General features: G+C 36.1%; 1 protein-coding gene across 1 annotated transcript in view; it reads right to left on the reverse strand.

The window, feature by feature from the left end:
* Positions 1–8,034: 8,034 nt before the first annotated feature.
* Positions 8,035–12,955, reverse strand: part of LOC110019586 (2,3-dimethylmalate lyase-like) — a 39,893-nt gene continuing 34,972 nt past the window's right edge. The window contains exons 7-8 of the mRNA XM_020717318.1: positions 8,417–8,453; positions 8,035–8,286 (exon numbers count right to left, since the gene is read on the reverse strand). Coding sequence (XP_020572977.1) covers positions 8,159–8,286; positions 8,417–8,453 — 165 coding nt within the window. The 3' untranslated portion in view covers positions 8,035–8,158. The remainder of the gene's footprint in view (positions 8,287–8,416; positions 8,454–12,955) is intronic.

The following is a 12,955-nucleotide window of genomic DNA, read 5'->3' on the forward strand; positions in this document are numbered from 1 at the left end:
GGATTTGGGTTTTATCATGAATTTTTATGTTTGATTGAGAATTTGAGAAATGGATGAAAGAGCGTGTTAGATTTGTAGCAGTGTTTCGGGTTTTATGTATGTAATTAACATTTTTTTTTTATTTTGGATTAAGGCGGTGCAATGGGAATTTTTGTTAAATAAAATTTATCAATTTAATAAATTTGACGACAGACAGAGCTCATGATAGTGATGGAGTTCGGGCAACGGCGAAATAAATCCTCCGTGTAATTGGATTTATTATATCCATATTTACGCCGTTTCATAGAGAAAAAGAGAGCGAAAGAGACTAGAAATAGAAAATTATGATTTGATAGACAGTTCAATTTCATTTTTATTTTTTTGATATTTGATTGGATTCAACTTAAATTCACTTTTTTATGTACCAATTATTCCCTAAGAGTTCAAATTCAAATTGAATTACACAAATAAAAAGAAAGTGCAAAGCAAAGTGAAGGAACAAAGATTACTTCAAATAATAAGTAAGCAAATAAAAGATATTAAGAAGTTCTTAAAAAGGAATAATAGTATTGGTTAAATAAATCCTTAGATATTCCTTAGAATTATTTTTAAGAAAAAATCTGCCTATAATATAGAAAGTAGCCTGAAATTAGCTAATCAATTCAATTGAAATGAATAATATTTAGTCAATCAATTTTTAATTTATTTTTAAGTTAAGAATTGTCTTTACCATTCTATTCATTTTAAATAGCTAAATAAATATATCATAATTAATTTTGATCATTTTAATTAAATTGGATATAATTGTCATGAATAATTAAAAAAAAAGGTTGAATTCTATTTATCATATAAAAAAAAAAGGTTGAATTCTATACTTGATAATAATGAGTATCCAATCTTTCATTATTTTAGTTTATAAATATATGTATCTTTTACTTTTAATATATTTTACTCATTTAATTTTTGATATATTATATTTATGTTTCAATTTGCAACAAAAGACATATGATAACCTTTCTTTAATGTCTAACAAATTTAACAATAAATTAAAGTTATGAGTCAATGAAAATATTTTGGCAAAATATTCAAGGATAAATTGAATATTACAATAATTTGATGATTGATCTCCATCTCTCTTTTAAATTTATTTTTTTATTTATACTATTTACTCATCTTATTCTTCATATCTTTTATTTATTCTTGTTTTTCTATCAATCATTTTATTATTTTTATTTTTACCCTAATTTTTTAACCCAAAATTATTAGCCTCAAGTATTCAGAGCATCTCAACATTTAATTACTACTACATGCAGCAATAATTTGCTCCATGTGTCATTCCCACTACCTTCGGAAGTGTCCTCAAGAAATCTCTTGGGAATGTCCTCTATCATGTTCCATAATGAGGCCTTCTCAAGGCTGTTGAATTGGTTGATCTCTTCGCCAATATTTGACAACCTTATTAGAAATCCTCTAGTTGGTTCTTAAGCCCACTCTTAGAAAGTTCTCCAATCCAAATAATCACGACAATATTACTTGGGCATGCCAAACAAAATGTCATTTTCTTAAGATTGTTCGCACACTTATGGAGCATAAGAGATGAGCCTTAACATCCACGATATTAAAGTACTAATTTGTCAGTCTCAGTATACCCTTTTTGTATCAACATAATTATTGTTGTCCCCATTATTCTCATATTGTTGCATATTTAGTGCTATCTCGATCCCCACAATCCTTTCGTCATTAACATAATTTTTTCCCAAAATCCAATGTCCGATGATCACGAGATTCTACAAGCACATAAACATACACCCATGATATCACATTCGAATATTATGAAATTATAAGTGTTTTTTACGCCACTGCCATTGACATTCAATGAGCAAACCTTTGGTATAATGAGCTTACCCAAAAAAATCTATAAAAGTGATGGAAGATGTTGTAATTTGGGTTGGCTATGGGAGGAGTTGGTTAGCTATCTAAATTGAATTAGCCTTAATAATAAGCTCAATTACATCTTTCATCAACGCCCAATGTATTGGCATCTTGGATTAGAGCTTAAGATCCATGAATAGAGCTTGATCCAATCACTTCCTTTCTTAATATTTTCTACAAATCATTCTATAATATGTTTAAGAGAACATTCTTTTCTTATCTCAAAAAAAATTATATGTATTATTTTCTTACTTATTCTAGTTGTGTTGTTCTCTACCAGATTTCAGGCGTTATAATTTGATTAGAAGGACATTAAGGGTCTATTTGGGGCAGCTGTAACTTATTGAATTATCTGCTGATAAACTAAATAAAACTAATCTGCTGATAAACTAGGTGCGGTGGCTATTACAAGTTTTTATTTGTTTTTATTTTTGTGGAAAAGTTTTTGTGGAAAAGTTAGACTGCAGCCTGAAAGTTGTCACCAAACCGAGATAGGTGCGGTGTGAAAACGCTGTTTTCAGCGTTTTGAAAACACATACGCTGTCAAAACACAGTTTACCCAAACAGGTCTCCTGTGTTTTCAAAACGCTACCGCACCAAATAAGCTGCCTCAAACGGACACTAAATTATTTTGGTCAAACACATAATGAACATGGGTGGAGTGATTAATCCACAATAAAAGTTTTTATTGTTTTGACTCTCTTTCTCTCCTCCACCTTTCTTGCCTTTTAATAGAGTATTCATGAATATAACGAGCTTTTATTCTCTATCTTTTGAAACATTTGATGCATGTAAGCCTCCCAACTCAATTTGATGAGTATTCATTATTGACTTCCTTCTCATTGTCAACTTTTTGAAGAAAAAAAACTAATGTTCTTATTATGGTTAGTATCCATTGTAGAGGGTCATCAACATTATAAATTCAATTATCCATCTGTTAGGAATTCTTAGGGTAGAAAATATTTTTTATTTACAACTATTTTGATTCTAATCTCAAGGATCATTGGGATTGTTAAGGCATATTTTAAGCAGCTTCTTACCTCAAGCATCATCCTTATTTAAAACTCAAATATGGGTCAATCTACCATTATTGATGCAGCCTCATCTCTAGTATCAAGATGATAACACATAGATAACAAAACTTTATATCTAAAATAACTAAATTGTTTTGTCTCACTAAATGTTAAAAATCATTCAACTAGTAATAAACAAGTAGATTATTATCTTACAAATCATTTAGACATGCTTGAGAGTATTATATCCATGCATAATATCTTCAATATGATTATGTGTTAGTTCTTTTTTAATACATTTGGAGGTGTCGACTAAAAATGGTTCATCCCTCAATCAATCAACAATATTAGCTTTTTTGAGTTGTTCTCTTCTCATTTCCATCAAAATTTATGATGATGCACCAATACTTACTGTAAAGTAAGTCGGATGTACAACGCAAGTTCACATGTAAAGTAGTATGCGGTTTAAGAGTCCGTGTATGAATCCCATGATAAAATTCTAGCAATTATTCTGCAGAAAAAACTTGGGTTTACTAATTTGGTGAACCTAGCTTGATGTGTTTGCAAATATGGTTTAAGTCCTAAGTTTCTAGCAAAAACAGAGGAAATTGCAGGAAGGAGAAAACAAAAGAAGTGGAAAAGCATTTAATAGTTCCTTCAAGATTGATGAGGCTCGTGCCTCTGTGCTTTAGAGATCGTGGTGATCATGGCGTTCCTACATGTTTTCCTACGTGATTGTTGTCAAGGGGATATGTTACTCTGTATGCCTATGTTTAGGTCAAAAAAAGCCTAAAATTCATGAAGTTATTAATCCCCATGACATTCCACATAATTGTTTTGATCCCCTGGATAATTGCAGAATTTTCAAAATTTTATAGTTAACCCTTCGTTTCTACTACTCAACAATTAGAGGTCATAGCAATATTCTTGTTGGCCAAACTAAGAGTAAATGAAGTTTCTAGGTTAACCTACAACATGGGTCACGAAAGCACAAGAAAACACTAACTCAAAAATTACGACAAAATCACAACTAAATCCACTACCACTATATCATAGAGACACGAATTATAAGTTAGTCACACATCGTCGAGAAAATCATAGAAAACAAAACTATGCAGAAGTTCATTGTAAGAAACAAAAACATGTAAAACTTATAATAACTTGTTCTCTCCACAATGACAGCAATCCTTCCTCTCAACAAATCCCTCACAACTCACAAAGCAAGGGAAAAACTCACCCCTTTCGGTTTCCACCCAAGGAGGAAGAAGACTTTTAAGGAAAGCTCTTAAAATTCTCTCTAATCCTTGCCTCCAGTAGCCTCCAACTAATCCCTACTCCAGAATATTTGTCAAAGCCACCAAGAACCCAAGAGGACCCTCTATCATGACGCATGTCAAGTTCACTGAATCCAAAATGCCATTTAAGCCCTTTTATTTGTTATTTTGTGTCGAGCCAAAAGTAAAGGAGTCTTTGAACTATTACACTCACTAATTTAATAAAGTTTTGCATGATGTAATTGATGAAGATATTTACATCACCAATGCTACTTTTTTTACATGGGTACAGCCTAAAAGATTAAATTTTTTGTTGCTAATAATCTACAAACAAATCTAGAGGGCTTATTGTAAAAGGCCTCTTAGTATATTAACATTAAGGGATTTATTTAATACTATGAATAGGTCTTCTCATTACTAAAGCTTTTGTAAAGAGAAAAGTAGAATAGAAGAGTTCCTTTTCTCACATTCCTCAACATTAGAAGAAACAAGCATAAATTTCCCCCATAATGGGAGAATGTTTCACCAGCCTCACTCTGCACATCATATGTGACTCACTATGCCCCCTCTATAGAGGTTTAGGGATATTATCTCCTTCATGAATTAGCCACTCATCATACACATTACAAAAATTTTGAAGGAGTATTTCATTTAGCTACTGCCATTGAAAAGTCATAAGCCAAAATAAAAATCTTAGTTCTCCTAGTACCATAACAATTATGGCCATAACACGTAGGAACGATTTCTCTTTAAGGCATTTTCTATGAAAAATATTTGAGAACACCACTAAAAAATATTGAATTGGTTTCCACGATGATAAGCAACCTAATGATCGGCCCCATTTAATCTTAGGATTGAAATCAAGAATTGAAGATAAAGTAATTCATCATTGAAAGTAATAGTTTTAAGTTAGCTCAACAATGTAGCCTTTGAATGCTTATACATCACTACTCTATATGCTTTCATACTGCTAATCATTTATCGTCAACTTATAAAATACTCTATCACAACATCAATAATTCAACCATCATTTTCTCAATGAGCATATCTCATTTTAAGATGCTCCATATTTTGATTGACATGACCAACTCCATCAACAACCTATTTCTTAAGTTAGCCAAGAGAATGGACATTAACCTCTGAAACTTTCAACTTGCCAATGGTTCTTTAATCAACTTTAAGAGGGCGAGTGTAGCCATGCATGCGCCATCACTTTGAAGGCCACTTAATAAAATGAGGAATTCAATGAGACTAGCAAAATTTTTTGCCATCATTAAGGGCTCCACTGGCCTATAATTATATTTTTGGATGATCTCTTATCAACACTTTCTACAACATAATCTAAATATGTCAACTAGTAAATAAGGTCATGATACGTTATGAAAGGATTTGATAAATAGCCATCCATTGAAGTTTTTCTTTTATATTTATATTTATAGTTGGGATTGTTTTTGTACTGGAATCCTTAACATATCCTATAAATAATGACTAATCTATGAAAATTTCTATCATTAATTGGTAATTTTATGATTGACTTGATTTTGGTAGTCTTTGATTAATCTCCCTAAATAAACACTAAAAATTATAAGAATATAGCTTCTTATAAAAGGAAGAAACACTTTCCTATTTTGATGTCAAGATTTCAATTCCTAAAGTTTCGAACATAAGAATGGGAAGTCTGTAATCTTTTTTACAGAAACTAAAAATATTCAACTTGCTTCCTCCTGTCGTCTGAACTTGGTTGGGAAATTTCTATCCAAAATGGAGCTTATTAACAAGAAATTTGAACTTATGCACCTTGTTGGGGAGTGGAAAAATAGACTATTAGATGGGAGACACATTCTTATTCAAATTAATAATGAAGGAGATTACACACGTTTATTTGTTAGAAGGAAAATCTGGATTAATAAAAAAACAATGAATATTTTGAAATAGACTGGGGATTTTGACCCACAGATGAAACCGTCAATCATTACGGTTTGGATTCGCCTTCCTGGTCTGAAATTTCATTATTTTTCTCAAAAAGTATTTTATTTTATTGCCTCAGCTTATGGTAAGCCACTCAAGACAGGCATTCCTACATTTAATCTTTCTCGTCCATCTGAAGCCAGAGTACTTGCTGAAAGAGACATTACTTCTTCCGCTTTTGAGGAAATTTGGTTGGGCACACAACATCATAGATAAGATGCTAGACACATAACATCATGAATATTGACAAAAGGTTGTGATTGAGACGTATTGTTCAAACTATCGTATGTTCGACCACTCCAGTTCTCAATGCCATCATCTACATCCCCACTTCAGATTAAAAAAGCAAAGTGCTCCGCTAGAGGCAGTGATTCCAACTCCTCCTTATCAACTCCAAGTTATTGACATTATCAATCATCAAAAAGATACACCTGAAGACATCACTATTCCCGCAGGCAATATATCAACCATTCAACCTGAAGACATCATTATTCCCGCAGGCAATATATCAACCATTCAGCCTCCACACATTGTTGTAACTCCCTCGTCTTTGGAACCTCCTATCGTGGAGGCAAGGAAGATTCTTCAGACTTCGCCTGCCCTAGAACCTATCACTGATATTACAGGTGAAAATACTTCTGTTGTTTCACTACCGCCTCATTAGATTCAGAAAGAAGTCAATGATACTCAGACTCAGGGGGAACATGAAGTGCAACGTCCTACACCTGTCCGGCCACCTTTGGACCAATCCATTGATCAGATGAGTCAATCCTCGGATGAGGAATGGAAGGTCTACACATTCAAGAGGAAGAAGAAGAATAGAGATATACTTGAGCTCAGAAATCTGGGATGATACTTTGGTTACTTCGGTTAATGGTACGCACCTTACCAATTTGTTAGCTAGCTCCCTTCCGAGAACTAGAGACAGGAAGAACTAAAGTGTGAGTCGTCCCTAAGTACTTCCACGCCCTGGTATGTTGGTGACTTTTTTGTTTTTTATCTTTATGTATCTTTGCTTCTTTGAATTTTTGTGTGTTGTATTGTGTGAGGTGTGTTGTATTGTGTGAGTTGCTTTTAGGTCATCTCATACAACATAAATGTACTTTTTTCTTTAATATATTAGCTCTTGGGCTTTTTTTATAAATATATATATGTGTGTGTGTGTGTGTGACTTTTAATCCAAGTTATACATTAAAAAATCATTAAAGTTAACCATAGATAATTTTTGATAAACTTTTAAGTAATTTTCTTGAAGCTTTTAAGAGCACTAAAAAATTTGAAACAAATGACTAGCCATTCATATGGCCATATGTTGTCATAAAAGTAGTTCTATATACTTCAATAGGCTTCATCCAAATCTAGTGTTATCCAAATAAAAGACTATCTTGTGAAGAAGGGATGCATTCCATTAGAGGGGAAATTTGTAGACCACATAAGAGTTTGAAATTTCTCATTTTGAGATTGGATATGACTTCAACAATAATATATTATCTCAAAAGAACAAAAAAAAAAAAAAACCAATGATGGATCTAAAAAAATAGCTTCAAGACCTAGGGCCAACATTGTCAGAAGTTTTTTATCTACCATATTTAAGTTGATTAGGGTTTATTATGTTATGGGGTATAGGTTCATATTGGGCAACCCCCTATAATTACTTATGTGGATAAGCTGGATAAGCTGCAGCGGTCCCAAACAGAACCTAAATTTCTAGCAAGATATTCACCAATCAAGTCAACAAATTTTTCAGTTCAAGTCTATTTTTAAAATGCTAATAAATTATAAGTCATGAGATTTAAGGAAAAATTACCAATCCTAAACATGCAGAAGTTCTGCGTTACAGCAGCCTTGCGCTCTCGAACTCAACTAAATGCAAGCCACAAACTCAAGTTTTATTACTTATGGAGTGATAGTTATGCTCATATGTATCATACACAAAAACATGTATAAATACCAAATAAAAACACAGCGTTTAGAGGAGAAGAAGGGAGCAGCTTATTCCACAAAAACCTGAATCTTATCACCCAATGCACCATTGAATTCTAGAAGCAATTTCCCTTTCTCAGGTGTGCTCTCCTGTGAAGCATTTTCTAAAAGTTCAATAACATTTACTCCACCCAAGCCTGTGGAATAACCAGTCACTAGTTAACCCTATGATTCTCATAAAATAATATGACTCTCACAAAAATTATTTTAAAATACTTAACAGTTCATATATATTGAAATGAAAGGAGCATAGTTGGAGCTATATACCTGGAATTATGCTGGCCATCCCTTCTAAGAACCCGGCCTGCCAAAAGAAGTAATTAGAAGGTTTTACACTAGCTAAAAATAAGTTTCTTGATTCAAAAAACATTACATTCCTTCTGCTGATCATTTCTGAAATGAATTTATTTTAAATACAACCAAATATACCCTGAAACAATTTCAAATGCATTTTGGCGCTTCCCTGTTCTCCTGTATGAGCTTCGGAGGTTCTTCAATGCAACGGTAAACCTTTTATGGTATCAGAGATATCAGATTCTCTCCTCAATCCCTCTCCCTAAACCCCTTCTTTTCAAAATCTGCTCTCTAACCTACCCTAAAATGTCAGCATCTTCTTCCTACACAAACCAAGAAGCTTCACAAGCCCAACCGGAAATGGCTGAAGGTCCTATCCCTCACTCCCTCAAATTTCTAATGTCAAATGTCAAATCCATTGCTCACGTTCAGCTCACTGCAGCAAACTACCCCACTTGGAGACCCCAAATGTTCAAGCAGCTCTTCAAGGCAAATAGATTCACAAGCTTCTTGGATGGATCCTCGGTTTGCCCTTCTCCTCAAATCACAAATTCCGAACAAAAAACAATTCCAAACCCCCAATATTCCGGTTGGCAAGCAAATTATTGATCAAAACTTATCGGTCGCCATCTACTCCATCTCCCCCACCATCCTACCATACATCCTAAACCAAGAAACCACCGCCAAAATCTAGCAAACTCTTCAAAGCCGGCTTCAATTCACCAATTGCTCCCTGGTCATCCAACTTAGAAACGAGCTCTACCACATCTTCATGAAAGATCAATCTACGGCCCAGCGTCTCCTCAACCTCAAATCCCTTGTCGACAACATCGCCGCCGCCGGTGGAAACATTGACCCGAGGACATTATCGTTCACATCCTTAAAGGATTACCTCCCTCATACCAATCATTCAAAACTGCTATTCACACTATATTTGAACCCATCAAACTAGATGGCCTATACTCTCTACTATGCAGTGAAGAAAACAATCTCTCCGATGAACTTGCTAATGAGAGAAATCCTACAGCCCACAAATTATATGAACAAGGAAGCAACTTATGTAATCGAAGCTGCGGAAACCACACCAAAGCTACTGAGGGAACAGCAGCCGTGCGCCTCAATCCTCCAACCGAGGTGGATGAGGCTCTTGGAATAGCACCCCTCGCATTGCATGCCAGATTTGCGGCAAACCGGGACATACTGTGTTAACCTGTTGGCACCAAGCAAATTTCAGCACCTAGCTCTCTACCAAACCTGAAATAGATCTCACAATATCCACAAACCCAAGCTCAGCCAACTGGGTCCTCGACTCAGGCGCCACTACTCAGCTCATATCCAACTATGAACACTTCAACATCCCCAACAATACCAAGGCTCCAATTCGGTCACCATTGGTGATAGTTCGCTCATACCAATTACTCACACCGATCACGGCATTCTTCCAATCCCTCAACATAAGCTCTTATCTCTATAATCTACTCCACTCACCCAACCTATCCCATAACCTTGTTTTTGTTTATCAATTAATTTCCGACAAAAATTGTGACATCTCATTCACTGAATCTGGTTATGTCATTAAGGACCGGAGTACAAACCAAATCCTCCACCAAGGAACCAGCAAGAACCATATCCTCACTAGCCGCAACATCTTCCCCCTCTATCCACGAAAATCTGGCATCCAAGGCTGGAACACCCTCATCAAACCATCGCCACCACTGCATATAGAATAACAAACAAAAATTAGTCCTACTTCTACGTTTTCTAGAAATGAGCTAAGAGTCATCGTTTGTCTTTTCCTATTCCTGGTTATACATCTAAATATTATTTTGATCTTGTAAATTCTGAAGTTTGTGGTCCAGCCCCCGACATATCAATACAATGCTACAAATATTATCTTTTACTCGTTGATGGCCATTCTCGCTTCACTTGGGTTTTCCCAATGTTCATCAATCAGAAACCACCAATAAAATAATCTCCTTTAACAAAATGATACACACTCAATTTAATAAGAACATAAAAATTCTTTATTCTGACGGCAGCGAAAAATACAACTCCAACGGCCTACACACATATCTCAACTCACATGGCATCCTCCATCAATTCAGCTGCCCTGATATATCTCAACAAAATGGAGTGGCCAAGCGCAAGCACAAACACCTCATCGAAACCACAAGAACACAACTGCTCACTGCTCACCGTTCACTCCTCACTTACCTCCCAAATTTTGGACGGCCGCATTAATGACAACAACATACCTAATAAACAGGCTACCATCCAAAACTAAAAACCTCAAATCCCAATTGAAAATTTTCTACTCCAAACTCCCACATATACCCACTTAAGAACCTTTGACTGTCTATGATTCCCATGGCCAAAAATGCAAGCTCCTCATAAACTCATACTCCCCACCCCAGCATGCATCTTCATCAGCTACTCACGCTCCCACAAAGGTTACTACAGCTACAACATAGAAAAAGCCACAATATTATCTCTCAGCATGTCATCTTCAACCAGCATATTTTCCCATACAATAATCAACCAATACCGGCAAAGCATCCCACTACATATACACCACCAAGCCTTCTTATCCCAACAAACCTATCACCACTTCCATTAGCATCTCCTATACAACTCATCACAAAACCACCTCACCGTAATCCACCCGAACTTCTAAATCTAGCAGACATTCCACATCCTACCCCCACAACCTCCTCACGCATCCCACCTCCACCAATCAAACACTCCATGACAACAAGATCCCAAATAGGCTCCCTCAAACCGAAAATCCCCATCAATCTACAAACCTCCCTCACCCAAATGATAGGCCTCGGAACCAAAATCAGCGAACAAACCACAACTAAATGGCAATAGATAGGTGGAAAAAACACAAATGAGGACTGCTTTTACAAAAGATCAAAGGAAACAAGCAAGATATAAAGTTGGTCTACTATTCGAGAGGTAGATCATCTCTCCCATACCCTAGACATCACTAGAAACACCACAGTAAGAAAGAAAACAACAGCCACAACAAAACATGCATAAATGAAAACAAACCCTAGGTTCTCCTCCTAATAGAATCCCCTTACAACATTTCAAAAAGTTTCCTTCCTAACTTTTCCTCCAAACTCCTTTAATTTCTCCTCTTTACATACGTGATTATGGTCCTAGTGGACCCCTACCTTTCCCTTCCTTCTTCTATGACTACCTCAATCCACTCCACTTCTTCTCGTCGACAAAACCGACTCGCTTGTGGGTCGATTATACTGCTCCAACCAGTCCAGGGTGGGCCGACGCATGTAAGGGCGTAACATTACTCTCCTCCCAAAAAAAGTACCATTGCCTTAAGATGAAAGGATGAAAACTATTTGTGGATCACCTCGTAAGGCTCCCATGTTGCGTCATAGTCTGCCAGACCCTTCCATTTGACCAATACCTCCTTTGACCCCTACTCCTCAACGCACTCCTTCGATCTCTAATGGTTTCAAAATCACCTCCAAGTTTTCTATCAGCATCGACGGTAGTGTAGGTGAGGGTATATGATATTCAATTGCATGTCTCAGTTGTGATACATGGAAGACCATGTAGATGATGGTGGCAACCTCAAATGATATGCCACTTCGCCGATGCATGTTACCACCTCATATGGTCCAAAGTATCGTAGTTAAATTTTTTCGCTCCTCCTCCTGGCCCATGTCTTCTGTCGGTAGGGCCTCAATTTCAAGTAAACCATGTACCCTAGTTCAAACCGCACCTCTCTCCTGTGTTCATCTGCTTTCCTCTTCATAATTTATTGAGCTCACAGCAAATGCCCCTCGAGCTCTACTAGTATTATGTCCCTCTTCTCCAAGTATTAATCAATGTCATATATTGGTGTGGCGCTCTGCCCATAATATACCCAGTGAGGTGGATCTCGCTCATACAATATCTTGAAATGGGTGGTCTGTGTTGCAGTGTGATACGAGGTATTGTACCAATATTCAACCCACACAATCCACTTGACTTATAGTTTCAACGTATCAGATACAAAACACAGAAATGTTTCCAAACTCTAGTTGAACACCTTCGTCTGCCCATCGATCTGAGGATGATATACAGTGCTCCTCTTAAGAATTGTCCCTTGCAACCTGTATAACTCATTCCAAAAGTGGCTGAAGAACACCTTGTCCTTATCCGACACTATAATTTCGATGACGTCGTCTTCCTCGATATTGCTCCGTGGCAATCCCCCAATGAACCACCACTCTGATCAAATGAAAAACCTTCTCGACCAAATGAACCACCACCCAGATAAATACTGTCGCGACTGAGACCGCAATGTAGGGATGTCGTAAGGAAATGAAATGTGTATATTACTCAGGTGATCCACGACCACCATGATCACTGTGAAAACTTGTGACCGTGGCAATCCCCCAATGAAATGTATCATCGCGTCTTCCCACCCCTTCTCCGGTAATGCTAATGGTTGTAGTAACCCTCCTGGTGTTGTGGTCAAGTACTTGTGTCACTGGCATA

Source organism: Phalaenopsis equestris, unplaced genomic scaffold (genome assembly GCF_001263595.1).
Source record: "Phalaenopsis equestris unplaced genomic scaffold, ASM126359v1 Scaffold000061, whole genome shotgun sequence".
Classification (NCBI taxonomy): Eukaryota; Viridiplantae; Streptophyta; class Magnoliopsida; order Asparagales; family Orchidaceae; genus Phalaenopsis; species Phalaenopsis equestris.